General features: G+C 41.9%; 1 protein-coding gene across 1 annotated transcript in view; it reads left to right on the top strand.

The window, feature by feature from the left end:
* The window catches only part of LOC138141741 (calpain-8-like), a 107,950-nt gene that overhangs the window by 42,585 nt on the left and 40,169 nt on the right, over nt 1-25,196 (top strand). Inside the window, exons 3-10 of the mRNA XM_069062568.1 lie at nt 7,943-8,061; nt 8,375-8,508; nt 9,674-9,842; nt 11,712-11,795; nt 13,343-13,428; nt 16,912-16,986; nt 18,207-18,367; nt 22,091-22,266. Of these exons, the coding sequence (XP_068918669.1) occupies nt 7,943-8,061; nt 8,375-8,508; nt 9,674-9,842; nt 11,712-11,795; nt 13,343-13,428; nt 16,912-16,986; nt 18,207-18,367; nt 22,091-22,266 (1,004 nt within the window). The remainder of the gene's footprint in view (nt 1-7,942; nt 8,062-8,374; nt 8,509-9,673; nt 9,843-11,711; nt 11,796-13,342; nt 13,429-16,911; nt 16,987-18,206; nt 18,368-22,090; nt 22,267-25,196) is intronic.

The following is a 25,196-nucleotide window of genomic DNA, read 5'->3' on the forward strand; positions in this document are numbered from 1 at the left end:
TCTCTCTCTCTCTCTCTCTCTCTCTCTCTCTCTCTCTCTCTCTCTCCCCCTCTCCAGTTGCCAGGTTTGGTCTATTCATCCCACACAACATCTCTCATATCTGTCTCCTTCTTTCTACTCATGTCACTGCCATCTTAGTTAAGGCTCTGATGCCTTTTGCCTGGACCATTACAATAGTCTCTTAATTAGTCTCCATGATTGTGGGCTGCCCTTTCTTCAAGGCATCTGCCATACAGCTTCCAAATTCCTAGAGCACAGTTCTGACTATATCACTGTCTTGCTCAAGAAGCTTCTGTGGTTCCCTGTTGTCTCTAGTATAAAATAGAAATTCTTCTATTTCTATTTAAAGTCAAAGATAGGCTCTAATCTATCTTTCCAGATTGATCTCATATCACTCTCCCACACCCCTTCCATTCTAACAGAACTGGCCCATTTGCTCTTCCTCATTCATAAAATGCCAGAGCTTGGACTATGCTGATCCTGGGAAGACTCTCCTTTACTTGTAAACTTTAACTCTTAAGATCCCTCCCTTCCTGTAAGGTTCAGCTCCTGCTACCTCTTCTCTCAGTAGTTAGTGTTTCCCCCACCCTGTTAAAGTTACTTTGTATTTATTTTTGTATATTTCAGATTAAGATAGTGTTTCCCCTTCTTCCCCCCCCCCCAAGTGGAATGTAAACCTTTTGAGGGCAAAGGCTATCTTTATTTCCTAACTCCTAGTCTGGTCCCTAGAGCCTAGTAGGTACTTAATACATGCTTACTTCTTGTTGTCTCTCATCTTATTCACCAGAATTAACTCTGAATGACTTGTGGCTAGTTTCAAATATCAAATCCATCCTCATAGTATGAACATAATAATAATATTGTAAATTTTAAATAATGCTTTATGTCTTCCTTAGTTCTTGCCTAAGGTCAACAGTGAGGTAAGTAGTATGAGTATCATCATGCCCATTTTATAGATGAAAAAACCAAGTCTTAAAGAGGCTTGTCCACAATTACATAGCTAGTAAGTGGAAGAGCTGGGACTTAAACCCAGAGCTTCTTATTCTACATCCAAGGCTATTTCTATTCTCCATCAAAGATCTGCCACCACTGTGCCTTATTCTCCCAAGGTGACTTCTGTGACAGGGCCAACACTCATTTGTATGTATGAATTCTGGTGTGTTTATTAAAGAATCAGTCTTATTACCTTACTCTCATCTCAGATACTAACCAGCAGGGATCTAGCAGCATGCCCTGTACAACCCTTCAGAGCCTAAGTGCTTGCTGAAAGAGCAGGGCAGATTTTGAGAAATGTCAGGAGTGGACCAGATGAAAAGAAAATTAAACTCCTTTCCAGCTGGTAAGCCTTGTTTGATGTCAGCATGTCAGCAATTGAAGAATATTTTTTTGCTGTGCGTTGAATGGTAATGCCAAGGGAATGTGGCTGGAGGGCTGTTGAATGGAGCCTAAGACTGGAAACCAAGCATCTTGGGTTCTCTTTCCTGTTCTGCCACTGACCTGATGAGGTCCCAGTGCTCAGTGTTCATCCTCATCATTAGCTGGGGATAATAGTATTCCCCACCAGGGGTTTGTTTCTAAATGCTCTGAGGAGAGGAACTGGGGCGATAGTCAGCATGGAATTCTGTCTGATCTTTCTGATCTTTTCCAATGGAGTGTTGAACCTACAAACAGGCTAGCAGCTCTCCAGAGGCAGAGGCAGCAGCCAGCCTGTCCACCAGTCAGTTAGCCAACAAGCATTGGAATGCTTACCATGTGCCAGGCACTGTGCTAAACAATGGGAATGCAGAGAAAGGCAAAAACACGATCCCCACCCACCAGGACCACTTATTCTAGTGGGGGAGACCACAACTGTGTACTTGTAAGATCCATGGTTGGTTGGTTGGTTATTGTCCTTCATTCTCAAAGCAGACCAAAATGACATCACTGTGTTAGGGTCCAGTTACAGTGTGTCCGACTGTGCTTGATCAGACCAATATGAGCTTGGAATGCTCTACCAGAGGTCGGGCACAAATAGTCCGTGTGAACATTTGGGGTGGATTCTTTAAACTTGCCCATCTCGAATTTCTTTTGAACTACTTCAATTCTGCTTTGCTCATAGAGCACATACTTTCTCTGATGAGGGTGTACCATGCTGGGCAGTCCTGTGCCAGTGTTTCCCATGTCACAAATCAATTACAAAGTTATTCTGGGAGAAGACAGAGTGTCCCTTTATAGCTTTTTCTGATCGCCATGTAAGCGCTTACCCTGTGTGAGTTCTCCATAGTCTTTTTGGCAAGCATATGTTTGGCATTCGACAGTCAGCCTATTGGAGTTGCCCTCTCCGAAACAGAGTTTGAATGCTTGGCAGTTTAGTTCAAGAAAGGACCTCAGTATCTGGTACCTCATCCTGACCTTCAGAATCTTCCTAAGACAAATCAAATGGAAGCAATTCAGTTTCCTAGTATGGCACTGGTATACTGTCCAGGTTTTGCAGGAAACAGCAATGAGGTCAGCACAACAGCTCTGTAGACCTTCAGTGTGATAGTCATTCCAATACCTCTTCTCTCTCACAATTTCCTTTGGAGCCTCCCAAACACTGAACAAGTTCTGGCCATGTGTGTGTCAACCTCATTATCAATGTGTACGTCCCTGGAAAGTACACTGCCAAGGTAAGTGAACTTATCCACAGCATTCAAAACTTCTCCATTTGCTGTAACCGATGGTTTCACATATGGCTGGTGTGGTGCTGACTGGTGGAGCACCTGTGTTTTCTTAATGTTAATTGTTAGGCCCAAATTAGCAGAAGCAGCAGAGAATCAGTCCATACTTTGTTGCATGTCAAGTTTCAGAAGCTGCATTGAGTACACAATTATTGGCAAACAAAAAATAATGTGCCAACTCTCCTTCCACTTTAGTCTTGGCTTGTAGCCCTTTTAAGTTAAATAACTTAACCATCAGTGCAATAACTGACTTGGATGCTGTGTTCTTCCTTATTAAAGGCATTTGACAACATTGCTGAAAATATCATGTTAAAAAGCATGGCAGTAAGCACACAACCTTGTTTCATTCCATTGGTGACTGAGAAATCATGAGAGCATTGTCTATTATCCAGAACACAGACAAGTACACTGTCATGAAATTGATGAACTGTATTGATGAACTTCTCTGGGCACCCAAATTTTGACATAATTTTCCATAAGCCTTCACGACTGACAGTATCGAAGGCCTTGGTCAGATTGACAAACGTTGTGTACATTTTTCTCTTCTTCTCCTGGTATTTCTCCTGGAGTTGTCAGACAGCAAACACCATATCAACCATTCCTCATACCCTTCTGGAGCCACACTGTCTCTCAGGTGAAGGATCGGCCTATTAAGGAGGACTCTGGCAAGAATCTTGCCAGCGATGACTGAGAGGACAACCCCCATCCCCCGCCCCCACTGTGATGGTCCCAAGACAATCTATTCACTCTTATAGAGATGGACGATGGAAGCATCCTTGAACTTCTGGGGGATTACCTCCTCTTGCCACATAACCTGGAATATTTCAGTCAGCTTTTGTATGAGCAGTGGACCCCCCCCCCCCTCCTAACTTGTAAATCTCAGCTGGAATAGAATCGTATCAGGTACTTTGCCACAGGAGAGGACCCTAATGGCATTCAAAATCTCTTCTTCAGTTGGGAATTTGGCTAAAGAGGAATTAACTTCAACCTGAGGTAAATGGACAATGGCTTTAGCAATGATTGATGATGGTCATTGAGAACACTATGAAAATGTTTAGCCCATCTCTCCAGGATCATGTCTTATTACTAATCAATGTGGCTCTATCAGCACTGAGTAGTTGTGATGCACCATAGGTCTCTGGCCCATAAATAGCTTTCAGGGCATCATAAAAGTGCTTTGGAGTGTTACTATCAGGAGGTAATCTCAGAAGGAAGGGGGTGGGAGTGGCAAGGATGAGCACTGAGCAGTGGGACCACAGAGGGTCAGTGGCAAAACAGGAAAGAGAGCCTAGTCCTGGGCTCCATTCAAGTACCACATTCTCTAGGTGACAAGGTCCTCTTGCAGAAGTACTTGGCTTAACTCATTTAACTTTTGGGCAAGATGGTCTCATGTAAGTGAGGGGTTAAACCTGGTACTGGCTGAAATATAGGGGTGTATTGGAATCAGCCAGAACTGCTGAGGTCCAATGTAAATTTTCAAAGTGGCTAATAGTCAGGGTTTAATTTATTGTTTTGTTGATTGTCTACAAAGACAAAAACAAAGCTTTCCCTGACCTCAGAGGCATCCGGGTGGCAAGGTGGATTGAGTGATGGATCTGAACTAAGGAAGAGCTGAATTCAAATCCAGCCTCAAACACTTACTAGTTGTATCACCTTGGGCAAGTCACTTAACTTCAGTCTGTCTCAGTTTCCTCATCTATAAAATAGGGCTAATAGCATTTACCTTCCAGGTTTGTTGTGAGGATCAATGAGATAATATTTGTAAAAACACTTAGCATAGTGCCTGGTACATAGTAGGCACTCAATAAATGCTTCTTTCCTTCCTTTTCTCCTCCACCCTCCCTCCCTTGCAAGGAGTTCATATTCTATTGAGTTAATATATACAGCCGAGTACATAAAAAAATACAATGTAATTTGCTCTACAGGTGAACAAATTACAAACAAAAAATATATTGAATATATAGAACATAGATTCACATTGGCAGAAGGGACTCTAGATATTACCTAATCTAGCCCTCTCATTCTATAGATGAGGAAAGTGAGGGCCACAGGAATTAAATAGCTTGCTTAAGGTCATAGAGGTAGTAAGGGGCAGAGCCAGGATTCAAACCCAATTCTTCTGGTCCCAGTCAATATTCTTTTTACCATACCATGCTGATAACTTTCAGTTCAGGATGTTGGAGACATGTTTTAATGAAGGAATTAATCAATAGTTGATATCATTTATCACAAAACCAAAAACAAGACAACCCCTCAACTCAAGGAGGTTATATTCTACTTCAGGAAACAATATATGTGTATATTAGTAAATGTGAAATAAATATAAAGTAAATCCAAGGCCAGGTGGTGATGGGAAGGGGAGGAGAAGGTTTAGAGTATCAGAAAAGCTTTCCTGTAGGATGTGTTACTTGAATTGCCTTTTGAAGGAAAATGGAAATTCAGAGGGCACCTAGGTGGCGCAGTGGATAGAGTGTTAGGTCTGGAGTCAGGAAGACTTATCTTTTTGAGTTTAAATCTGGCCTCAGACACTTACTAGCTGTGTGACCCTGGGTAAGTCACCTAACCCTGTTTGCTTCAGCTTCCGCATCTGTAAAATGAGCTAGAGTACTGGATACTCCAGTATCTTTGCCAAGAAAACCCCAATTGGGGTCATGAAGAGCCAGACATGACTGAACAATAAGAAATTCAGAGGGGATGGAGGTGAGGAGGCAGTGCCTTCCAAGCATGAGAGATAGTCTTTGCAAAAAGGTATGGAGATGGGTGATGGAATTATCATGTGCATAAGAGTGCAAGAAGGCCAGTTTGATTAGATCATGGAGTACGTAAAGGGCAAAGAATGTTTAATGAGTCCAAGACATATAGGCAGGAGCCAGACTGGGAAGGGCTTTAATGATAAGAGTTAATAATTGCTAACATTTACAGAGTGCTTTGCATATATTGTCTCATTTGATCCTGGCAACAACTCTGGGGTGTGTGCTATCATTATTCCCATTTTACAGATGAGGAAAATGAGACAATTAAAATTGATCCTCGATTATTAATTTATTGATCTTATTTATAAGTAATTGATTTTGTCTTGTAACTGATTTTCTCCTCTAATTGCTTAAATCATAGTTCTTTGTTTCTGAACTTAGTTCAGAATTCAACTGGCTTGTAACGGGTTAATTTTAGAAATCCAGCTCTCTGGCCAATCACTGATCTATTCTTGGCTCAGGAATTATGTCAACCTTGGGGAATGTATGTAAACATAAGGGAATTTTAGCCACCAAGCTCTCTTTCAAGGTTGTCTGGTTTGTTGCGGACCCAAAAGGTTGGGCCCCTATCATGCACCTGCACTCCAACAATGAGCACTTCTTAGTCTCAGTGAGAGAAGAAGGAGGGGCATTGCGAGCCCCCATTACCAAACTTCCAGACAATCATGTTGTTTCCTTCCCCTCAGCTTTGTAACCAATTATGTTGCCTTCAGTCCCATAATGTCATCTACCCATTCTTTTCTTTGTTCTGTGCTCCCCCAAACCTGTATAAGGTGATCTGAATTTTTGCTTGCAGTCTTTTGCATAAATAGAGGCAAGCCATTGACCCAATTACTGATAGGCTGCATACCTCTGCTAATAAATGTTATCTTGCATGAATATTTTCCTCAGTTCGCCTTTTTGTTAAATTCCAATAGAGATAAAATTAAGACTGAAAGAAATTAGGTGAGTTGCCCAGGGTCACATAAACAGTGTGAGCATAGGATTTAAACTGAGGCAGGATTTGAACTTAGGTCTTCTTGGCTCCATATCCAACACTCTGCCAACTCACCACCTAGTAATCTCTTTAAATGTGAAACGCAAAAGTTTGCTTTTAATTCTAACAGCATTATGGAACCATATGGCCAAACCTGTGCTTAAAAACATCATTTGGACAGCTGTGTGGAGGCTGGATTGAAGAGGGGATAGATTGGGAGCAGGGAGACCAATCTAATGAGGAGGTTATATCATAATTGTCTAGGGGAAGGGAGATGAAGACCTAAGCCAGGGTAGCTGTGGTGTGGATGGAGAGGAGGAGATAGAAATGAAAGATGTTGTGGAAGTACTATCAACAAGGCTTGACTACTGATTGGTGCTGGACTTAATGTAGACACCTGATTGATTTTAACCCCATTGCAGCTTGGAACTCCTGAGCTCAAGTGATCCACCAGCCTCAGCCTCCTTCAGTAGCAGGAACTAGTGACAGGTACCACTATGTCTGACTGTCATGACGACTTATCAGTGATACCCAGACTTATACCTAACAGGATTTTATTTAAGACTAATACTTTTTATGAGTATGAAAAGGTCAATATTAGCAAAGAATGTGGGATTTTGTTTGCTTTGACTTGAAAGATAATTGATATGTAAGATAATTTATAAATCCCATTCTCAACAGTTGTTCCAACATTGCTATCCACCAAAATTTTTATCAGAATTGCTGAGAATGAGTGCAATAGTCTTTGAGTTTCATCTGTTTTCTCTCTACCTCTCCTTGAAGTATGGTAGGAATTCATGGGAGAACTGGAAGACACTCAAGGATCTTGGATAATCCACATGCTCTTAGTAGCTAAGCAAAAACTTCTTTTAAAAAATTATTTTTAGTTTTCAACATTCATTTTCCAAAGATTTTGAGTTACAGATTTTTTTCCCATCTCCCCTACCCCAAGATGGCAAGCATACTGAATACCCCTTCCCCCAATCTGCCCTCTCTTATATTCCCTCTAGTCCTGCCCCCCTTACTTTCTTGTAGGCTAGATGGATTTCTATCCCCCATTGCCTGTATATCTTATTTCCTGATTGCATGTAAAAAACAATTTTTTAAACATTTGTTTTTAAAACTTTGAGTTCCAGATTCTCTCCCTTCTCCCCTCCTCACCCACCCTCACTGAGAAGACAAGCAATTCAATATAGGTTATATATGTGTAGTAAAGCCAAACATATCTATAGTAGTCATATTGTGAAAGACTAACTATATTTCCCTCCATCCTATCCCATCCCCCCCATTTATTCTATTTTCTCCTTTGACCCTATCCCTTTTCAAAAGTGTAAGTAAAAACTTCTTAGAATTCAGAACTGGTGTGTAGGATTTTGGAATGGAATGAAAACTCTTAATCATCAAATTGCGATTTACAACTTGCTCTTGTATTAAGTAAAAAGGGGTCATAGCACCTCCAAGGGAACCCCATAGGCCTGGCTTGACCAATGTATGTATCTTATGATACTGTGCAGGTGATTGCTGGCTCCTGGCAGCCATTGCTTCCCTGACCTTGAATGAAGAGCTCCTTTACCGAGTGGTCCCCAAGGATCAGAGCTTCCAGAAGAACTATGCAGGGATCTTTCATTTCCAGGTACTATGACTTGTTTATTGACCCTAACATAATTTTTTCCCACCTGTACTTTGATGTCATCAGTGACAAAGTTCATTCATTCATTCTTTAAAAAAAAGTTAAACTCATTTTAAAAAAGAATGGAGGAGCTCTGCAATTGAATGAGACAGTTCCTTATAATTTATTTAGGGAGGGGAATATATATGAAGCAACTATAAAATCCCTACTTTGAATACTCTGGAAATAATGTTTTCTTGGTAGACAGACACCATTCTGTTCCATCAACCTCCCTCTTGACCCTCTATGACCAGACTCTGGGCTTCTTATTCTCCAGTTCTGGCAGTATGGAGAATGGGTGGATGTGGTCATTGATGATAGGCTGCCCACCAGAAATGGGAATTTGCTGTTCCTTCACTCAGAAGAAGGCAGAGAGTTCTGGAGTGCCCTGCTGGAAAAGGCCTATGCCAAGTAAGTGCGGGGAGTGTGGGGTTCAGGGGACCCCAGGATGACCACCATATTTCTATAGTGAAGTTCTACACAGATCCATATTTAAGATGCCATCTTGGCTTTGTTCTCTGCTACCTGGAACTCCCTTGAGTTAGACGACCATAAACTTTATAGGATTGTGAATTTAAAGCTGGAAAGGATCTCAGAGGTCCTAGAGCCCAATCGCTTCATTTTACAGATGAGGAAAGTGAAACTTAGATTAAGTGACCTGTTTATATTCACACTGTTACAAAGTACAAAGATGGAATTTGAACTCAGGTTTCCCTGACTCCAAACCAATACACTATCTACTATGGCTCCCTGTTTCCAGTAGCCTAAATTAGTCCCATGCTTGGCCTATGAGTTAAAATCTAAATCCCTCCACTTGATGACTATGTGACCTCAGGGAAATCAGTTAACCTGGCTATTTCTTCTCTTCCTCCTCTTTTAACAGGGACAACAGAGCTGACATAGAACTAATTAACTCCAAGTTAAGCACTTTGGTCCTTATAAAACATTAGAGGAAAGATGAATAATAATAAATAATAATAATAAATGGCCCCTTGACTCAGCCGATGAAGCTTCCACCCTTTGCTCAGCAGCTCTTGCACTGGCCCAAGCAGGCTGGCAGTTTTTCTTGTTTAAACCAAGAGCTGTGTCCATCAGCTCCAGCTTACCTGCCCTAGTTATAGCTCCTAAGGTTCCTGCTCCAGTCACTTCCCAACTGTGCCCCCTGCAAAATTTTAGGTTTCACTTCAATGTAGATTCAACTTGACTGGAAGAACTGCTTGAAGCCCAAGGAGGATGATGGGCTGCCTCTGGAAGGGAATGACCGTTAGTTCTCTGAAATGAGTCGACAGTCAGATTTATGTCAAATCAAATGAATTTCAGCCCTAGCAAACTTCTGACCTTGCCATTGGAGCAATGGCCTGAGATGGAGTTCTGGGGCTGTAAAGCCATGCTTTCCTGAGTGGTTTTCCCTGAGTCCATCACCTCCACAAAACACCATTACCCATGCATCCTCTGAAGGAGAGGTCCCTCCTCTTGGGGCCCTCTAATTAAGGCAGATGCTATCTGGATAGTAGCTAATGTCTAAAGATTAGAAGCAATGTACCTTATTCTTTTTCTCTTCTTTCCTCTCCTGCAGGCTCAATGGGTCCTATGAAGCACTCACAGGAGGGTCCACAGTGGAGGGGTTTGAAGATTTCACAGGAGGAATCTCAGAGTTTTATGATTTGAAGAAGGCCCCGTCCAATCTGTATCAGATCATCAGGAAGGCTTTACGCTCTGGGTCATTGCTTGGATGCTCCATTGACGTGAGTCAGGGATATTTCCCTTTGTCTTTAGTCCCTTTGAATGGAGAAAAAAACCATGGGTTGGTGGGGTGGGAGAACACTTTGAACTGTGGTCTGGTAGGCAGCACAGTCTCTGCCCTAATGGAGGTCATTAGAGTTTATTAGTGGTACCCAGATTTATTCTTAGGAATCTTCTTCTAATCTAAGACCTGTGTGAGTGTAGGGGGATGGAAAAGGTCATTCTCATCAGAGTATCTGGACTGTGGTTTCTTTTTTGTTTTTAATCTCTGAATCCTGGTGATTTATGCTCTATAACTGATCATGATCGCTGAGTCTTGTCTTTACCAATGCTATTCACTTGCTGAGTGACATTGGGGGACTCACTTCTCCTTCTCCATGTGTCATATGGGAGACAGTATGGTAGATTGGAGAGGTTGATGAAATCCATCCTGGGTTAAATTCCTAGCTTTATTAGTTACTCTTTGTGTAACCTTGGGTAAATCACTTCATGTCTCTCGGCCTCAGTTTCTTCAGCTGTGAAATGAGGGATTAGAAATCCCTTTCAGCTCTAACCAATGATCCTCGAAAGAGATTCAGTATATGATGGTGTTAGTTTTGAGACCCCCGACTGAAAGTCTTTCCAGGGAAGTATGCTTTACACTGCAGGTCATGACCTCCCAGGAAGAGGAGTGATGAGGATGTAATGAGGGGCATACAGACTAGATCTGGATATCGTTTGCACTATCTACCATTCTTCTTAGCTGCTATACACTCCTTTCTTGTGTCTGCTTTCCTCCACATAATGCCTTTCTCTCATCACCTCCAAGCTTCTACCTAGTCAAGTAGACTATAGCTCAGGTAACAATATACTTATTTCAGAAGAATACAAAATAAAAATGAAATATTCTCCTTTTCCCAACGTATGACAGTTCGGGAAAGTTATATGTGCATATCTATCACCATCTCTCTCTCTCTCTCTCTCTCTCTCTCTCTCTCTCTCTCTCTCTCTCTCTCTCTCTCTCTCAAGACAGGTTACAAATTAGATTTTTACCACCTGGCCTAAAGTCAGGAAGACCTGAGTTCAAATCCATTTTCAGACATTTACTAGCTGTATGACCTGGTCAAGTCACTTAACTTCTGTTTACCTCAGTTTCCTCAACTGTAAAATAAGGATAATAACAGCAACTACCTGACAGAGATGTTTTGAGGATCAAATGAAATAATATTTGTAAAGCACTTAGCACAGTACCTGGAACATAGTAGATACTATAGAAATGCTTATTCCTTTCCCTTTCATCTGTCTGTCTGTCTATCTTATATGTAAACATATATATACACACCAATACACATGCATATGTGTATATATAAATTCATGCATGGGCATACACATATGCACGTATATGTGTTTTGATGAAGAGGTGATAAGTTTCAACGAAGGGGCATAGAGAGGAGGGGGAGGTAAGGAAGGTGAGAGGAAACATGTAAATCCAAGGGATCCGTACTATGAATATAGTGTGATCCATAGTATTTGAGGATTCCATCTTGCCTCAAATATGATACAAGATAATTATTGCTCCTCTGCCAGTGCAGACTCATTCTCCCGAGAAGAAATGACTTCCCAGGTCCCTCGTGGCATTTCCAAGGCTGGTATGTCATGTTTGGGTCATGGCAGGCCCCAGGCACTTTGCTTGGCTGAGCAGGATTAATTGGTGAAGGGCTTGACGATGATAGCTCTATTAAGTCCAAGGCTTCTTACTGTATTTGCATGACCTCATCTTATTGTTGAGGCCTGTGCCCTGCCTCTGCACTATGTGTCATTAGAAGAAGTGGCAGGGCAAGTCCAAATGGAGCCTCTGCCAGCCTTTCCTTACTGTTCTTTTCTCTACCTAGATCACCAATGCAGCGGAATCACAGGAAGTCACCAGCCTGAAGCTGGTTAAGGGGCACGCTTATTCTGTCACTGGAGTTGAAGAGGTAAAACCGGGCATCCCCTGCCATCCCTCCTTTGGGTTCTGGGGTATGATACTTTAGAGAAGGATAGGAATTTAAAAATGTCCCAAAGGAGCAACTGATGCATTGTATTTTCTTTGCACAGGCAAAGAAAGTAGAGATAGTACGATGAACATTTTTATTTCAAAGTAAAAATATATTTTTGTGTCTATTGTCACTCCTGGTCAATGTACGTGTTTTTAATGTCAAGTGCATTGTTCTTCAGAGGTTGAATGGGGTCTTTTTAGCTGAATCTAGCCTATCATTTTAGTTGAGTTTGTTTATTATTGAGTAGGGGAATAACAAAACAATGGCTGACAAGGTCATAGTTTTTGCAAAGGAAAGTTACCTAACATAGTTGTTTGCCATGGTGATAGTCTTCCTCCAATTCTTTTGACTGACTCCTGATATTTATTTTTCATATTTATAGAATGCAGTCAGTACTCATACATTGCTTGACTTAGTTAAGAAATTTAATATGGCCAGTGACTGACTGTGGCTATGTCAATTCTAGAATAATGATAAATGAAGACTAGAAGCTAGGTGGCATAGTCTTTGGAGTGTTGGGCCTGAAGTCTGGGGAGACCTGAGATCAAATCTAGCCTTAGACATCTACTAGCTATGTGACCTTGGGCAAGTCACTTAACTTCTGTCTGCCTCAGTTTCCTCAAATGTAAAATATGTGCCAGGGTAGCATCTACCTCACAGAGTTGTTGCGAGGATCAAATGACGTAGTAGCTGTAAAGTGCTTAGCATAGTGTCTGGCAGATAGGTTTAATAATTACTTGTTCCCTTATTCCTCCACCTTCCCCTGCCCCCAGATAAACTTCCAAAAGCATATATCTGACTGCAACTTAAGAAGCTACAGTGGTTCTCTAGGATAGAGAACCTAGAATAGACATGCCCTCAGGGGTGGGGAACTTGCAAACACACACCTCACCTTGACATTTAGAGGCCTTTTGGTTCTAGCTCCCAGTGACCTTTCCAGACTTACTTTACTCTCCTTCACTTACTTTATGCTTTCACTGAAAAATCCTGCTCTTCCCCTGAACTAAGCATTCCATTTCCCACCTCTGTATTTTTGTACTGGCTATCCTGGATGCCGGGAATGTCCCTCCTTCTCTTCTCTATTGCTGAGTCCTTCAAGGCTCATGACAGGTGCCATCCCTCAAGGAAAGCTTTTTATCATTCCCTGGGTTAGTCCTCTCACTCATCCAAAATTACCATGTATTTCTTTGCCTGTACAAATGTCAAATGTACCCTGTAGAATAACCTTCTCTAAGGGGGGGGGGATACTATTTTTCTATTTTGTCTCTGTATCCCCAGTACCTGGTCCATGAGCAGTACTCGATAAATCTTGTTGAATTGAACTGAACATTTTAAAAAGTATATGTATGTAATGTATGCATGTATGTATGTATGCACATGTTTTTCAAGAAAAGAATTCTAATGTAAACCTAATGCATCTGCAAATGTGGTACACCAGGGGTGAATCTAAGTGCTCAGTTCTGCCTTTTTGGTGGAATTTGCAGGTTAATTACCGTGGCTGCCTCGAAAAGCTAATCCGTCTGAGGAATCCATGGGGTGGGACAGAATGGAAAGGAGCATGGAGTGACAGGTAGGTCCCCTTTAGAGAGAGCCAAGCTTCTCTCACCATATTCCTCTATTATTGAATATTTCAAGGAAGAGGCATTATGTAATTAGAAACAATAATAGGGAAAATGGTTGGTTGTAGAGAATTTAGAAAGCCTCATAGTTCAACAAGTACATAGTTGGCTCAGAAAAAGAGGGGCTGAGTCCAGGCTGGAAAAACCCAGGTGTCATGTTAAAGGCTGGCTTTCTAGTTCTTCCATTTAAAATACAGACAGGTCAGTCGGAATTCCTCCTGACTCTAAGGAGCTCTCCCAGAAGCTTTCACATTCTCTTCCTGGAGCGCCAGTGTGGTCCAAAGGTCAAATCAATCACTTCTTCTCTGATCCTTTCAACTGGTCAGTATGACAAAGGCCAAAGCTATCAGGACCAATAGAAAATGGCACTTGGAGAATGAGGTTTGATCTTGGGAGCCAACTGGTCACAACAGGCAGCGATCGATGGGCCTGGAACTCACTCCATTAGCTCATTACCACTGGCAGATATTGATCTTTTGTGGCAGAAGCCATTAATGACCAAAGAGGCTCTTCTCTGACAGGCCTCTCTGATGGACGGAGGGGTGGGGAAGTCAGTCAGAGAGGGATACTTGAGGGCAACTTCGTGATTTTCCAAGGTGTTGATGCTTTAGAAACCAGTGTCATGCTTGTAAAGCTGAAGAGTTCTAAATGATGGAAAAAGCTCCATCCTAGTCAGTAAGATAGCTTGTGACCAAGAGTGTCCCTGAGACTCTGATCAACAAAATGACCAACTGAGACTCCAGAGAACTGATGATGAAGGATGCTACTCCCTTCCTTAAAAGTAAGTGATGGACTCAACATGCAGAATAAGATCTATTTTTTGGACACAGCCAATGTGGGAATTTGTTTTGTTTGATGATATTTATTATGAGGATTTGTTTTTCAGTAGTGTGGAAGTAGGAGAAAGTAAATGCTTTATAATTAAAAAAATAATAATAAAATTTAGTTTAAACAAAAGAAGAGAAGGTCAGACTGAAGCAAGGTTGACCGACTTGGCCTAGGGTAAGAGCCAGTATTCACTAATGTCCATGACCAAGGGTCATTTCTGTCCCCACCTCTTCCTCAAATGCTGCTGTGCTTTGCAGGCATTTTAAACATCTGCTGCTGGTTGATTAGACCACCCTCCCATAGCTCTGTGAAGCTGTATTAATTCAGATATGAATTCAATCATATGACTTCAATGATTTTAATCATAGCATCAATATAATTTGCAATGTAAATATTTTTTGTCTGCTTCTAGGCAGCATGGAATATCAAGGGTATGGGAGAAATGGAGGGATCAAGAGATTTGGGTTTGAATCCTGCCTCAAATGCTTACTAAATGTGGCAAGTCACTTAACCTTATAAGCCTCAGTTTCCCCATTTGTAAAAGGGGCATAATAATACTTGCATTAGTTACCTTAAAGGGTTGTTGTGAGCAAAGTCCTTGGAAAATCTGACTACTCCCTCTGGATTAGAGGGTTCCTATTGAACTAAGACACAGAGTTGAGCAAATCTCAGAACCTGAGTGCTTTTGGCAAGATTGACAATGCTTCCAATTTATAATTATCTAAAGTATAACAGAAATGAGCATAATTCTTGCAAACAACAATTGATTTCACCATTTTTTGGGGTGGAAACCTTTTTTTTTTTTTTACCAAAACTGTTAGCAGGCATTGAAATGAACGGATTTTTTTCTTTTTTCCTCTCACTGACCTTGTCCATTGTTAGATGGAGGCTTTTGGGGTAGCTAGGTGGTGCAATACATAGAGCACCGGCCCTGGAGTCAGGAGGACCTGAGTTCAAATATGGCCTCAGACACTTAACACTTACTAACCGTGTGACCTTGGGCAAGTCACTTAACCCCAACTGCTCCACCTTCCCCCCTCCAAAAAGCAAAAAAAAATAAAATAAAGTTAGATGGAGGCTCTAAAGGGCAATGCAATTCAGCAACAACAAGAAATGTTTATTAAGCACTAGTTGTATGCAAATCACAATGCTGGGTGATGGGGAGATGTAAAGTTTAAATGAAATGTGATCTTTGCTCTCAAGTGGTTTAAAATCCAGTTAATAATCCAGTAGTATAATCCAGTGTGTGTGGTAGGTTTATGCGTGTGCAAGACATACACAAATGCACATAGATAACATGCATGCATGCTATAATACATGTATATGCTGATAATATAATACACAATAACACATATTAAGTGTAATGATTGATAGAGAAGAAAAAGGAAGAGGAAGCAAGGCAAGAAGATTGAATGATCCACCAACTTAATATTAGAGATGGCTGGTTAAGGAACACCTTTAAGAAATTTCACTCACTTGGGACGTTAAGACAAAGTGCTAAACTCTGACCCCACCCAAATATTGATGTTGGAAAAAACTCCCTAGCAATAAGAGCTGTGCAAAAGTAGAGTGAATTGCCTTGAAGGTTTGATAGGTTCCCCCATCTTGAACTTCTTCAGAAAGCAGCTGGATGATCACTTATTGGGAGTATTATTAGCAGGAAATACCTCTCAGATACGGGTTGGACTAGACAGCCTCTGAGATCCCTTCCAAATCTTGACTTCTTTAATTCTGTGACAATGTCTGCCATGCTTTTTATTGATTTAGAAATGATAATTTAATGGCAACCCTCCCTCCACTCCAACTAGATAGATTTGGAGCTAGAAGACCTGGGTTTGAATCCTGGCTCTCTCTGCCACTTACTATTTATGACTTTGGGTAAGTCCCTTAGTCTTTGTAAGCTTTAGTTTTCTCTTTTAACAGGAATATAAGTCAACTGATATGAGTTTATCTCATTTCTCTGGCCTTTGCTCATTCTCATATGCGGCCCCTAACAATGAATACAATTCATCAACAACAAAGATTTGTAAAATGAGGGTCTGGGACAAGATGATTCTTGGAGTCCCTTTCCTTATTGTTCAGTCATTTTTCAGTCATGTCTGACTTTTCATGACCTCATTTGAGGTTTTCTTGGCAAAAATACTGGGGTAGTTTGACATTTCTTTTTCCAGCTCATTTTACAGATAAGGAAATTGGAAATGACTTGCCCAGGGTCACACAGCTAGTAAGTGTTTGAGGCTAGATTTGATCTCAGGGAGATGAGTCTTTCTGACTCCTGGCCATGTACTCTATCCACTGTACCACCTAGCTTCCCCTTTTACTTAGAGTACCCTAACTAGGAGCTTTCAGATCTTATTTTCTCTTAGTTTTTCCTTTCATTCTTGTTTATAAAAGATACCCTCAAAGACTCATTTCTAAGTGGACTCAAGGTTCTCCATATTTAAGCTGGTTCTTTGTGGTAGCAGTCTGCATGCAATAGGAAAGGCTGGGTTTGTGTGCCCCCTGATCATTGCAGGGTCAGTGTTTCATGAATGTCCCCAAGAGACCTGCTGTAAACAGATTTCATTTCTATGGAGTCCAATCGAAGACTTGTGCTTGACTTTCAGTGCACCCGAATGGAATTACATAGACCCCAGGCAGAAGGAAGAACTAGACAAGAAAGCTGAAGATGGGGAGTTTTGGTGAGAAATTTTTCTTGTTCTTTGGGTGGATTCTTCCTTGGCCTGCAAGTTTCCCTGGTCTAATTTTATGCCGAAGCAAAAGGGAGCAGATTTCTTCTGACAGCCCTAGGGAGACTCAAAGAGATCTGAAATTGCCGAGATTTGTTGATTTCTTAGGTGTGTGGATTGTAAAGCAATAAGAATACAGTCATGACCAGTTTTATTAGACCCTTGTTTTCCTTCTTCCTTTTGTGCAAATTAAATTCTTCCTGTGCTATAATCTGACACATCAAAAACCAGGAAATCTAAGCCCTTGTTTAGCCACCAGCTTTTTATGCTACCTCGGGCAAGTAAGTGATGAAACATTATTTTCCCTAACTCTAAAATGGAACTATCCTATCACAAATTACTCCTGCTTTCAGTGTAGCTCATGACTTCCAAGTAGTGTGCCAACAAAATGTGAGCAATTTACCTCTTCTCTGATGGACTATAGAATCCAGCCATGCTGGCCTACTTGCTTCATCTTCCAAATCCTTGCCTTTTCACTGGTTGTCCCCCAGGTTTGGAATACTTTTCCTCCTCACCCTCACCTCTTAGAATATCTGGCTTCTTTCACAACTCAGCTAAAGCATCATCTGTTGCAGGAAGCCCTTCCTGATTCCCTCAGCTGCTAGTGCCTTCCTTTTAAGGTTACCTTGTATCTGTTTTATATGTATTACCTAAGTACATATTGTCTCCCCACTGAGGGATGCTGAAGACTCCATCCATAGAGATCTTTGGGAGTTAAAAAAGATACTCAACTCTGGCCTGGTTTAGGTGTAATTCAGCCCAGAGATCTAGAAAAGGCTGGGTTAAATGACCGATTTATCTAGTTGGTCTCTTCTTTGAAAGAGTTAGGTGTAATACCAAATGGGGAATAGGGGAGAAAAGGAAAAACCACTGTAGTTTTTCTACAGTCAGAGAAATTAAGGAGAATCCCTTGTAGCATTAGTAATAGTATCTAGTTTATTGGATAGTGGAGGTGATGGTATTGTCATTCTATCCCCTTGGAGAAGCACAACTTTTGGAATAAGGCTAGGACTGTTAGAAACAAATCTGTGTCACTGAGTTTCAGGGCATTCCTTTTCCACTGTCAGTCATGTAGGTATGAAAAAAAATAATTAGTTCCCCAGAGGATGTGTTTGGCTACATTTCAATCCCGCCTCACTGGTCTGGGAACTTTTTGCTCTTTTCACCCCTAGGATGTCATTTTCAGATTTCCAGAGGCAATTCTCTCGGCTGGAGATCTGTAACTTGTCTCCTGACTCTTTGACCAGTGAGGAGATCCACAAATGGAATATGGCATTGTTCAATGGCCGCTGGATCAGGGGCTCCACAGCTGGGGGCTGCCAGAACTACCCAGGTACAGACCAAAAGGATGATGGTTGAGATGCACTAGAATGACCAGCCTCAAGGCCTGCTCTTTGGGTTTGTTCTTCCTGTACCAAGGCCTGACTGCCTTTAGATTTCTATTCTATGGATGATGTGGTGTTAGACTTTTTAGAATGGCACCTGCTTGGGGGCAAGGTTTTTCATGGCTCAGAGTCCAGAGGAGCAATGATAGTGCTAAATTCACAACTTTAGTGAAACCTTTCTGTTAAGCCTCTCTCACTCTTAGCCCTCTAAAGCCTTCTTCTCTTCCTCCACCAGTGCTTACCCTCCCTTCTTGCTCCCTTTTCCACTTTCATTATCCCCCTGATCGCTACCACTGAGTCCACCAACCTGAATGCTAGCCAGTGATTACATGGTGACATTGCTAGCAGTTGGTTCAGCTGATTGAAGTGCTTCACTCACTAGTGGTGTGCCAGGTGGACCTGAGCATAACAAAGGTCTGATTTTAGAGAAGACGTATTGTAAACATCATTCATCAATAGCCACTAACTCCTAACCAGCTATTTCCCTCAGCACACTTCTGAGCTAGAGGCAGACAAGGGAAAGTATGCATCTTGCTGTGCAAGCTATTCCTTATGTACTAACCTTAGCCAAGAGCCTTACTAAACATGGGAACCCTGATATGGACATGAAACTCAAGCCTGTATTTCACAATTTTTGAAGAATCTAATGTATATGTAGGCTCCTCCTAGGTTGAACCAGCTGAGGCAACACCTGATGAAGGATTTAAGAAAAATGACCACCCCTCATCCTACATCTCTAAGGAGGAACGAAGAAAAACAAATCCTCTCTTCTCATCAATATAAGTCATGTACTTTCTCTGTTTGATGTTGTCTTTGGCCTGATTCAGACTGTAAGCACACTGGGCAGAGATCATGGCTCCTCTATGTTCTGGACATGGTATCATCCATATCCTGCTGCTATTTGTATCCCAATAAAGTCCAAACCTGACAGTCTTGGGATTTCATCAAGGTTTCTCCTGCCCTCAACTCTACCCAAACTGGCTGTTTTTATGGCTTATTTCCTTTCTTTAATTCTGTCAAGTAGTAAATATACAAACAGAAAAGCAAAGATTATAGTGCATTTGGGAGATATTAGAATATGATCACCATTAGCACCCCCCCCAGAGGCACATCAGAAATTTGCACAGATCAATTTGGGCAGCTAGGAACTGTTGTTGGGACTGAATGTGGTAGCTACGTAAAACAAATTACTGGCATACCCCTGCCAACTAGTCGTCAGAAACAGATTTCTCTCTCTTGCCAATTGGTAATGATGCAGATACATAAACAGTTCAGAATATTCTTTGTCTCCTCTGGAGCTTATACATAGTTAACTTTAGAATCCAGAAACACTTGACCTGAATTATGAGTCTTCAACTTTAGATTCCTAAAAGACAAAGCTGAATAAACAATGCTATCATTATCATAGAACCCTAAAATGTCAAATTTGCGATAGATCTTAGAAAGTCTAGGCTGAGGTGGGTAACCCATGGCCTCGAGGTCACATGTGGCCCTCTAGGTCCTCAAGTGTGACCCTGATTCAGTCAAAGGACTGCACTTGAGGATCTAGAGGGCCACATGTGGCTTCAAGGCCTCAGGTTCCCCACCCTGGTCTAGGATCTTCAATCTACAGATGAGGGAACTGAAATCAGAACTGACTTCCCCAAAGTCATGCATCTATTAAGTGGCAGAGCTAGGAGTTAAGAGTCTAATACTATTATATAGATGCCTTTCAACATCCCCAGATGCCTTGCTAGTCTGTTAAATTTGACACTTCCTAAAGAATAAGAGAAGCTAAGAAGCATTATTACTAAAATTGTTGAGGCTCCAAGATAAGAATGTCTGCCATGACTTCTCCAATTTATTTATTGTTCTGATTCTGCTATGGACCTGTGCAATCTTTGAAAATTCACTCAACCTTTCTGGACCTCAGTTTCCACATGTAAAATCTCCAGGGACCATTTGGCTAGGTAGTCTTCTTCTCTCTGAAACAGAATTCTCTTTGAGAACAAGAGGTATTGTAGTGGGAATGCTTAATTACCAAAGAATTTTCCTTGTATGCTATAAAAGATATCACACTATATAAGAAGCATATGTTTCATCAGCAAAATGATGTGGCAATTGGTCACTTGGCCTGAGGTCTAATCTCTCTGGGGCAGCAACATCCTCTGAATGTCAATCATCCTGGTTTTTACAGCTTGTAAGAACATTGCCTTTATAGTCCTGTTACACAGAGCACTTCTAAGCAGGGAGTTACCTAGGTAGCCATCCTCATCTTTTCTGAAACTCTGCCTTTCATCTGGACAATTCAAAATGCTTTGACAACATTAGATGATTCTTCTTCTTCCCAGGAGTTTGGACTTGTTTTGGTAAACCAGGAAATGGAGAAACTCACAGGCTTAGGGTCATAGGATCAGAAACTTAGGACTGGATGGAACCTCAAAGGTCATTTAGTCCAACCCCCTCTTTTAGCAGAGAGGACTTAAGTTTGTTCAGGGTCACATAGGCAGCAGGAATGGAAAGCTTTAGAAAAGAGGATCATTCTGGTTCATTTGAACTCCACTAAGTGTCTTCTTCTCTGTGAGAAGTTTTTCCTCTTAAATGTGTTTTCAGAAGCTCCTATTCCAGGGGTAGGGAACCTGTGGCCTCAAGGTCATATGTGGCCCTCTAGGTCCTCAAGTGCAGCCCTTTGACTGAATTCAAGCTTCACAGAACAAATCCCTACTCCTGCATTCTATCAGGAATTTTAGAAGGTTCAATTTACAGAAAATAGGTAAGGTTTTATTTTTTTCCTTTTCCCTCTTAGTTCGATATTTTATTTGCAATAGAAGTTAGTAAACTATCCTTAAGATTGGTTTATAGGATCATAGGCCTAGAGGTGAAGGTGACCTCAGAGGCCATTTAGTTGAGCCACCTGGCTCAACCCTCCTCTAACATTTACATGAGGAAACTGAAGCCCTAGAAGGTTATGTGATTTGTCCAAGGTTGTACAGATAACAAGCATTGGAGGTGAGATTTGAACCCAAGCCCTCTGACTCTAGTATCCTTGCTCCTTCCACTGTATCATGTCAAACAAATTCACTGTAATAAACTTTGATTACTTTCTCTAGGCCACCTGACACTTGGGGATCATACTTCATGGTAATGCTCAAACACCAGGTCAGCTATCCCATGGGATTAGAAACTTCAAATATTTTTAGTTAGTCATACTCTCTCTAACTCTTGACCTTCTCCCATTTAAGTAGGGGAAGGGGGAGGGGAAGGGATAGGGACTGGAGCTATGATTTCCTTGATATAGAGAACCCTCCAGAGTAGGGAATATCCCATACCAATGTAGGTTGGCATCTTCTTTGCAACTTATGGTTTTAGAGAGTTTTAGAATCAACTTTCCTAGAGTGACTTGACCAGGGTCACATAGTATGTGTCAGAGGTGGTTCTTGAACTCAGGTCATCTCATCACAAGATTGGCTTTCTATCTACTGTGCTAAGCTGTCTCTCACTGTATTTGAATGTTATAAACCAACATAATGGGAAAAGAAAATGTGACTCCTTTGCTGAACAAATATGCTGAGAAGCATAAACTAGAAATTCTCTGTCCTATGTTATATCACTGGGATATCCAAGACCTCTTTTGATGTTTCTTTTTTCTTCTTCTTTTTCTGGGGGTAAATGAACATCATTGTGATGCATAGCTACATACTGGACCAATCCCCAGTTCAAGATCCGATTGGATGAGGGAGATGACCACCATGAAGGGAACCCAAGTGAGCCCTACTGCACAGTTCTACTGGGTCTGATGCAGAAAAACCGAAGGAGGAAGAAGAGGATTGGACAGGGGATGCTCAGCATTGGCTACTCACTTTACCAGGTACTTCTCACCTGGGTTTATCCTCTGACTTGGCAAGGGTTTCTTCAGTTTGAATTTACTGGCTATCATTTCAATCATTTGTCTCAGGTAGCCTTCCTTACTAATTCTACCGTGTTCCCTAGAAGCTTCCCTGGAGGTTCTGAAATCTTTTCTGTTCCACAGTACTGGGATTTTTATTCTATGTTGCATGGAAGCACAGTAAAGGATGCCAGAGAGCAAAGAAGTAATGGGACCCTATCCTACCTTACCCTTCCTTCCTTCCTTCCTTCCTTCCTTCCTTCCTTCCTTCCTTCCTTCCTTCCTTCCTTCCTTCCTTCCTTCCTTCCTTCCTTCCTTCCTTCCTTCCTATTCAGATATGCTTAGCTGGCAACCCTCAGGAGGGTCTTAGTTCCTTGTATGGTAGGTTTTGCTTTATGATTGATTCTTCCCGTGTTGTATCTATGGAAAGGTTCTCTGCCAAACAGCATTGAGGATTGGTCACACTTATACCAGAAATGGCTAGCTACTGCCATTATGGATTTACTGTCTTCATGTCCTAGCTGCCAGCATTAGGGAGAATTTAGCCCTGAATTGTTTACCTTCGGTAATCCTATTTCCCCTTTGCTATTGTAGTGGATAGAAAGCAGCCTGAGAGTCAGGATGAACTGGGCTCCAATCCTGCCTCTGATAAAAGCTAGCTCTGTGACACTAGGCAAGCCATAGCTTCTCAGTGCCCTGGGACTACAATTTGCAGAGTAGTTGCTGATCTGCATTGGATTTTTTAGGGAGTTTCTTTTAGAGTACCCTATGTAAAGGTGGTATAGTGGATAGACATAGGCCCGGAGTCAGGAAGAATTGGTCTCAGACACTTATTATCTCTGTGACCCTGGGCAAGTCACTTAACCCTGTTTGCCTCAGTTTCCTCATCTATAAAAGGAGCTGGAGAAGGAAATGACAAACCACTCCAGTATCTTTGCCAAGGGAACCCCAAATGTGGTTATGAAGAGTCGGACATGACTGAAATGACTGAACAACAACAACAAATGACATAAAGCCTCAGGTCTATACCAAAAAAATCTTGGTGGCCAAACAAATCTGTCTAAGTTCTTCATGCCTGTCTCTTAGCCTTTCTTGTATTGCTCAAGGATGAATTTTAGCTGGAACCAGATGGGACTGGCAAAGATGGTGGCAGCTTATGTCTGTGGGGTGATTTGAGGAGTGCAAAAACGTCCTACTGCTTCCCCCAAAATACTTTTCCAAATGACTTGATGGTAGAAATTCCTCAGATAAAGACCCCTTCCCCACTCCCCTACTTTGGTTTATGACTTTGAACCTAATTGAAATATATAAATCGCTAGAAGAGAGAATATACTGTAAGATCACAGGATTCAGAATTGGAAGAGTCAAGTTAAGTCAATAAACACTGATTAAGAGCTTAGGATGTGCCAGGCACAGTGCCAACCCCTAGGGGACAAAAAGAAAGGCAAAAATGGTCCCTGCCCTTAATGAGCCCACAATCTAATGGTAAGAGACCTTGGAGGTGATTGGACCATAACATTTACACCTGGAAAGGATCAAAGACCAACAAAGTACAACATCTTCATTTTACATATGAGGAAGCTATAGAAATAAAATGACTTTCCCAAGGTCACATAGGTGGTAGGAAGCAGAGTCAGGATTCATCTTGGTGTGACTGAATTTATTGTGTCCGTAAGATACGTATGTCCACATGGGTTGTCTAAATATATAGAAGTGGTAGCCCAGATCAATATGAGGTCTATCCTGCCTCTGTGGAGAGAAAGAGGTAGGGTGGATGCTGGAGGTAGGGGCAGGCAGGTCCCAGGAATACCTTGAGGCTGGGTGCTTTTTTCTCTAGTCTCTGAGAAGGGCATAGGAATAGAATTATCTCCATCTGCCCACTCAGATATCTCTGGTCTGAGGGTGTGAGTGGGTTCAGAAGCAGGGCTGTTTGCCTGTTCTCTCTTTAGGGGGGAGAGTAGCCTTTATTTTACACTCACCCGACTGGCGCCTTCTCATCAAACATTGGTACACAAAAGACCATTCCAAATATTGAGCAAACCTATTTAGCAAAGCAGAACAACAAACAGAAATTAAGAGTTCTACAGATTAGAATATACCAGAAAATAAGAGTGAAGGAGCTCTTTAGCTGAGAGCAAGATAACAATTCAGTTCAAACTGAGAGAGGGGAGGGGGAGAATAGAATGTGGGAAAGTGGGAAGAGGAGAGGGAGAGGAAAAGAAAGGGGAGAGGGAGCAGAGAGAGGGGAGAGGGAGCAGAGGGAGGGGAGAAGGAGGGGGAAAGAAAGGGGGGAGAGAAGGGGAGAAAAAGAAGAGGGAGAGGAGGGGGAGGGGAGGAAAGAAAGAGGGAGAGAAAAGGAGAGGGGAGGAAAGAAGGAGGAAGGAAGGAGAGAGGGAGCAGAAGGAGAGGAGGAAAGAAAGAGGAGGAGAGAATGGAAGGGGGAGAGGGGGGGAGGGGAGGAAAGGAGAGGGGAGAGGGAACAGAGGGATGGAGGAAAAGAGGGAAGAATGGAGGAAGAGAGAAGACAAGGGAAAGTGGGGAAGGGGGAGAGAGAGAAGAAGGGAAGAGAGAGAAAAATAGAGAGACAGAGGGATAGAGACAGGAAGACAGGAGGAGAGACTAGTTCACCTAAGAAAGTTAATTCTAGCAGTTTTGGGAGGCAAACTGAAACATGGTGAGTCAGCTTCCCTTACACGTTTGTAGCTTCTCTCTCCACAAGTTTCTCTCCCAAAGAGTATCTGGAGCCTCTATCCCAATGAGCTCTGGACCCTGCTCAATAAGTTCCTGATGCAGGTGCAGAACATCACTATGCGTGGCATTCTTGCCACTGTTTCCTTCCTTATGAGTAGCTTTGAATAGGCAGGGGGTTCAGAGCATGAGGGCATGGTCTCCTCAGGTAGGATTAGGAGGCT

Source organism: Petaurus breviceps, unplaced genomic scaffold (genome assembly GCF_028583685.1).
Source record: "Petaurus breviceps papuanus isolate PSGF00001 unplaced genomic scaffold, PetGlider_PUasm1.0 90466, whole genome shotgun sequence".
NCBI lineage: Eukaryota > Metazoa > Chordata > Mammalia > Diprotodontia > Petauridae > Petaurus > Petaurus breviceps.